The sequence below is a fragment of the Meles meles genome, chromosome 21 (assembly GCF_922984935.1).
Source record: "Meles meles chromosome 21, mMelMel3.1 paternal haplotype, whole genome shotgun sequence".
Taxonomy (NCBI): domain Eukaryota; kingdom Metazoa; phylum Chordata; class Mammalia; order Carnivora; family Mustelidae; genus Meles; species Meles meles.
Window position 1 is genome coordinate 9,222,165 of NC_060086.1, and position 6,319 is coordinate 9,228,483.

The 6,319-nt window shown below is 61.9% G+C and overlaps 1 protein-coding gene across 1 annotated transcript; it reads right to left on the reverse strand.

Moving 5' to 3' along the window:
* Positions 1-49: 49 nt before the first annotated feature.
* On the reverse strand, positions 50-2,781 carry LOC123933933 (insulin receptor substrate 1-like). The gene is made up of 3 exons (XM_045993707.1): positions 2,154-2,781; positions 856-1,934; positions 50-492 (listed from the first exon to the last, which is right to left on the reverse strand). Exons 1-3 carry the CDS (start codon positions 2,548-2,550, stop codon positions 430-432), a joined length of 1,539 nt encoding a protein of 512 aa, XP_045849663.1. The 5' UTR covers positions 2,551-2,781; the 3' UTR covers positions 50-429.
* Between the last annotated feature and the right edge of the window lie 3,538 nt (positions 2,782-6,319).

Here is a 6,319-nt window from a genome sequence, read left to right on the forward strand (position 1 = left end):
CTGCAAGGGGGCAGGGGAATCTGTGGACCTAAGACCTTTCGAGGCTGACCAAGCAGGACCACTTTAATAGGGTATAGGGCAAAAAAAAAAAAAAAAAAAAAAAAAAAAAAAAAATTAAAAATAAGGGGGGATCCACAGTAGAGTATACAGAAAACAAGGATATGGAAACAAGACGGCCCTCAGGTCCACCAGGCTCCAGAGAAGGGAGGATTGTGTGAACACTTGTGTTGTATTGTGATTGTGTTGTCACTGGAAGAGGGAAATTAGGGAGGATTTCTGGAAGCAGTAGAGATAAGATACCTGGTGCTTCAGCCCTCCTGCTCTGGGGCTCCGGGGCCCTGGGGCCCGGACTGGTTCTTTGCCTGCAAGGAGATACAAGGCAGGCCCTGCAGGTGTGGGGTGGGGAGGAGCAGGTCTTTGTGGGACCAGTCATGGGAGACAGGGTTGGGGGCCAGGGCTGACTTGAGACTCTGGAGCGATGCTGCAGGAACTCTGCCGGGAAGGAAAGGATCGGGGCTTTGGGTGAGAAAGCCTGGAGTTCCTAGGGGTTTGTGTGTAGGAAGCAGGGAGGGTGGTTCTAGAATTCTACCCCTTAAAAGAATCCAGCTTCTTGGGGAGCCTTTCCTGAAGGTTTCCCAGGTACTACATCTGGAAGAGGCGGATGGGCAGGCAGCAGGCCGTAAGGGGCAGCTCAGAGCGCCTGCAAGTTGCAGGTCCTAGGGGGCCTGAGAGCCCCTCTGTTTTGGGAACAGGTTGAGGGGAGCAGGCAGGAAGGCATTCATAACTTTGCCCTGTTCTCTCCCTCCCTCCCCATCCATCCCTCAGCTAGACAGGTCGGAGCTGCCCACATCTCACCGGAGCCTCCGTGAGGTTCTGGAACTCGATGCGGGCATAGCTGTGTTGCGGGTTCCTGCCTTCGCCTCGAACCTCCAGTGAAGGGATCAGGTCCAGGTCAGCGTAATTGAGGCGGCCGTTGGGGGGTTCTTGTGTGGCAGTGCCCATTCCTAAGTAGTCAGGGGTCACGTACTTGATGCACACGTACTCCCCTGCTAGCTCTGAGGGCGGCTGCAAGGAGGGATGCGCCCCTGCTGGTCCCCAACATTCCCCCATGCTGCGACGGGGTCCTTGGAAGGAAGGTCCGGACTCCCCAGCCCCGAGCTCATAGGAACCGGGCAGGGAGCTGGAGAACAAGGACCCTGGCAGAAAGCGGCTCATGGGCACTCGGCAAACTTGGAGCTGGAGCTGGTCGTGGGGGGTTGCGTGGGCAGAGGCCGCAAGGCCAGGGGGTGCCATCACCATGTAGCCACCCGCTTCGCCACCTCCCATGGGCTCATAGTCGCTCCCGGCTCCCATGGCTACGTAGCCCCCTCCCAGCTCCAAGTCCTTGGGGTGCGAGGCTGCCGTTGCCAGCGTCTGGAAGGTTGCTTTCCTGCTTCTCTCCCCCCCGCCCCCGCGAGGGCTCCCGCCGCTTGACTGGGCCGTGGAGGCCAGGGTCCGGGAAGACTGGGAGGCAGAGAGTGGCTCAGCCCTGCCAGTGGCACGGCCATCCCCGAGTCGCTTCATGGCGGCCAGTACAGTCTCGTGAATGCTTTGGGCTACCAGGGCGTCGGGCGCCTGTAGCCACAGCTCCCCGGGACCCGTGGGCGCCGAGCGGCCGAGCTCCAGGAAGAAGAAGGCGTCTGCGTGGCCGCAGCGGCGCACACTGAGCAGGGACAGGCACAGGACGGGCGGCGGCGGCGAAGCCTGGGTGTCCCCAGAGCCTCTGCCCTTGGGCTTCCGCTGCAGGCTCAGCACTCCCGAACCCAGGCACAGGCGGTAGCGGCCGCTGCCCAGGCCTCGTGTTCGCCCCAGCCCCTTGGGCCGCAGCCTCACGGGCCAGACGTCCTGAAACGGAGCGAGAATCCAGGCGCCTGGGTCCTCGTGGAGGCTGGGACCTGGGGAGACAGGGGGCCGGTCACAGGGGCTCTTGGGCCGGGGGGGGGGGGGTTGGAGTCACTGCGCCCCGAGAACTAAACACGTGTAAACGCTTCATGTTTGAACTTGATTTCGGAGACCGACAGGGAGGGACAACCCCCGATAAACTCGCGACCACCCAACCCCCGGACCACCCCCGGCCTCGGCTCCGCTCCGCCCGCCCCAGGCTCGGGCCTCACCCGCGGCCGCGCGCGCCTCCAGCAGGGCGCTGTACCACGCCTGCTGCTCCGCCTCGCAGGCCGCCGCCACGCCCAGGCTGCGGTCGCGCGTGTAGAGGACGATCAGGTGGCGCTGGCGCGCGTCCACGCGCTTGCTGATGGTGCACGCGCCCGCCAGGCTCACGCTGAGCTTGGGCGGCGCTCGGCCGGCGCGGAACTTCTTCTCGCTCTCGTAGCACTCGAGGCGCGGCGGGTCGGCTCGGAGCACGAAGAAGCGGCGGCGCTGCGACTTCTGCTTCCGCAGGTGGCCGCAGAGCCGCACGTCGGCGGGACAGGCCCAGGGCCGCGGCAGAACCAGCGGCCTGTCCGCCGGCTCGGACTCCGGGGCCGCCGTGGGGCCACCGCCTCCGGGCTTCATCCCCGGCCAAAGGCAATCGGGGCTGATACTCGGCAGAGGCGGGGTGGAGGTGGCGGTCTCCGGGGAGGGGGGCAGCGTCCTGACAGGCTGCCACCCGTCTTGATGCCCAGCGTCTCGCCCTGCTCCGGACTTGAAGTTTGGGGCAGGGGGTCTGCGGTGTCCCCTCGCTGCGCGCGGCGTATGCGGCACTGGCTGCCCTCCGGTTCCAGCGGCCTCGGAGGAGGAGGCTCGACCCTGGCCGGCTCCCCACGCCTCCAAACGCCTCCTGCCCCCTCCCTCCCTCTGCCGACCGCTCCAGAGTCCCCACCCCCGCGGGGTTAACCCTCGCGCGCCCCAGGCGCTGGACGTCGGGCCGTGGGAGTGAAGTCAGATTGGGGACGTCTGGGAGACCGGGCCTCCACCCCACCCAAGCACCCTTGAGCTGGGATTGCGGAGGCGGGGAGTGCGTGGGCGTCTCCATCTGAGATGACTGCTAAGGGAGCGGCCCCGGTGTGAGTGGAACTGCGTCGGGAAGCGATCCTGCTGGTAGGGGGGGTCCGCAGTCCTGCCGATTTGGGGATGGCCCTGACAGGCGCGCCACCTTCTGTTCCCGCCACTTCCCACTCTAGGCGTCCAGCACCTGCGTTCCCCCCAACAATGGTTCCATAGTCTTTTTCCCAAGCCGGCCTAGCTGTCGGGGCCACCAAGCCCTGGGCTGTGCTGATTTCAGAAGAGCTGGAGTTTCAGGTTCTCTCCGCGCTTAGGGTGACAGGAGGGGTCTTCAGTTAAGTGAGCTTTTGGATGGGTCCCTGTGCATAGACCACACCGCCGGAGTCCCAGCCAAGGGGCCACGGAAGGAGAACCTGGGAAGAAACCTCTCACTGCCCTCAGCCCCTTCTCAGCACCACCATCCCAAAACGCCACCATGGGGGGCGCCTGGGTGGCTCAGTGGGTTAAAGCCTCTGCCTTCGGCTGGGGTCATGATCTCAGGGTCCTGGGATCGAGCCCCGCATCGGGCTCTCTGCTCAGCCGGGAGCCTGCTTATTCCTCTCTCTGCCTGCCTCTGCCTACTTGTGATCTCTCTCTGTCAAATAAATAAAAAAATCTAAAGAACAAAACAAAACAAAAAAACCGCCACCATGGGCCAGCTGAAGGCTCTGAGCAGAGGTGCACGCTCTGTGGTGGAGGTACCCTCTGCCTCTTCCGTCCTGAGATTTTGAGATAGGTTTGGGATCCAGACATTTTACACCACCCCTCTTCTGATCCTTCCAAGGAGCACAGACTCCTGTGGGCGGGCGGGCAGGGTGAGGGCGCTAGTCACTGCCCACTCTGCAAGACACCGCGGGAGCTGATGCGTGGGAGCCTTATAGGACCTCCTGCTATATGGCTCTATGGCAAGTAAGAGCTAAAGCGGGGGCTGCGGGGAAGGTAGAGGAGGGGGAAGTGTGCAGCCGAGGCCCCTGCTGAAGACGGCGTATGGGGAGGAGGGAATATAACAAGAATACCGAGGCAAGGGAGGCCTGCTCTGTCTCAGTCTAGTCCAGAGGCCATGACAGTGTGAGCTGGGAGGGCGGGCCGTCCCACCCACGCTTCTCCATTTCCCAGGCTTGTGAGGAAGGGACTCTTCTGGAACACTGGGGAAGCCATGGTGCAGTGTGCGTGCAAGCTAGGATCCTTGACCATCTTTTCAAGGGTCACATTGAGAGTGAGATGCGTAGCACCAATCAGCATGGTGAGGGTGGGCGGCTGGTTGGTAGGCAGGTGGTGCCCAGGGCCTCCGCCAGGTGCATCCAGGTCAGCTATAGCGTCCCGAGGGGCAGGGCTCATGCGTGCACTGGGGCCGGTGGCAGTCACCGCCTTTGGTGGGTATCGGCCAGGGAGAAGCAGGTATGCGACAGATCCGTAAGTGGCCACGCAGACAGAAGTATGTTCAAGGCCACACTGCCTCCAGTGTGGTCTTGACAGACGCACGGTGTGCAGAGCAGCAAGCAAAAGGGATCTGCAGGTCCCTCCCCTTCCCAGGCTTGGTGCTGCTCGGAGGAACAGGGCATCCACAGGGCCGAGACGGGCTGTGCTTTGAAGCTACCCATAGGAGGCCCTCTTCATCCCTACTCCTTCCCGCTCCCCATCAGCCAGACCACCGTGCAGCACCCCAGTCCTTGTGCCATCATGGCTGCCTCAGAGACGGGCTCCAAGCCGCCTTGTGTCACTGAACCCCGAAGTGCTGGGTACAGATGGAGTGGGAGGGAGCAAGGATCTGAGTACCTGGGTTCGGGGCAAGCAGTGCCAGGTGATGTAGCCACGGTGGGTAGAAGGAAAAGCCTGGAGCCAAACAATTGGCCTAATCAGTTGCCCTAGCAACATTGCCCTTGGCCCTACCCAGACAAGATTTATTTTAGCCTGTTGCCCTGGTAACGCCAGCTGCTCCCCAGGGACGGGAAAGTGGCAGAACCTCAGCTCTGCTGGGTGAGAACATCTCCTCCAAAACCCAGGGGTCTCCCTTGGCCTCCCTCCGTGGGGTACAGGGTAGCCATGGGAAGGAATCGCCACATTCTTAAATCCCTATGGAAGAATCTCATTACTAGTGACAAGAACCTAGAGGGAGGAGGCGGGGGAACTCAGGCTGGGCTGTTCCCATCAGCCCCTTCCTCCCCCCTCTAGAGTTCTCCCCATTCTTGTGTAGGGTGACGCAGGGAGAGCCCCCAACTCCTTCCTTCAGCCTTCCCCCGTCATGGCTCCCAGGCCCCAACATGGAGGGAATGGAGTTCTTCACAGTGGTCCTGTCTCCTCCAATCTCACCTACAGGGGCAGGTGACCTCCCGAAGGCTAGGGCCAAGCCACAGGACTCTTAGTCTGCAGAGCATGGCCACAGCATCGGCCACCTGGTCAGAAGCCCTGGGGGAGCCTGGGCAAGCTCCATAGTGTGCCTGGGGCTCCTCGGTTCGCCTGTAGTGGGGTTCGGACATGTGGCCGTGCAGGGGCGGGCTGGGGGCGAGGTCAGAGGAACATGGCCCAATCAGTCAGACATTTTCTAGCAGGCCAGGGATTTTTCCATTCTTTGCTGCTCGCCTGGATACAGGAGGCCCCAGGGAGGCGGCACTGTGGCTACTCCACACCAGGAGACAGCTGCGGTCCTCGTCTTGGCCTGTGCCCAGGGAACTCGGGTTTTCTGTCCTGGAGTCGGAGGCTGACCCAGTGTGACTTCTCTGATTGGTCATCCTGCCCTGGCCAGTGAGCTGGCCGGAGTCCACGTCGGACAGAGTGCCCTGGGGCGCACGGAGGGGAACCGCAGGGAGGTCCTGGGCCCCGGGCACCGAGCAGTAAGGGGATCCTTGGGAAACAAACAGCAGGAGTGTGACTGAAGGGCCCTTCCCATTTCACCTCCAAGCCTCAGTGCTCTTGGATAGGAAAGGGAGTTGGGGTGGCCGGGGACAAGTAAGAAAGGGGTCCTCCTCCTCCTCCACACCAGACCAGCTTCCTCCTCTGGTTCTACAGAGAGAAAATGGGAAACCAGAGAGGGCCAAGGGACGGAGAGGTAATCAAGTGGGGACAGAACATGAAAGCCCCAGGGACGGTGGTCTCTAGGTGATCCAGGCGACGGGAGGAGGGAAGGGGCTGGGAGAATGGAAACACAGACCCAAGACAGGATGGGTTCTGAGCCTCGCACAGGTGGGGAGGCCACACCTGGCTGGGCAAACAGGAGCAGCTAGAAATATTTCTAGAGAAGTCCTCAAAGTAAGTAAACCGATAACACAGTCCCCATCTCTCCTTGCTGTTTTGCTGTTAAAGG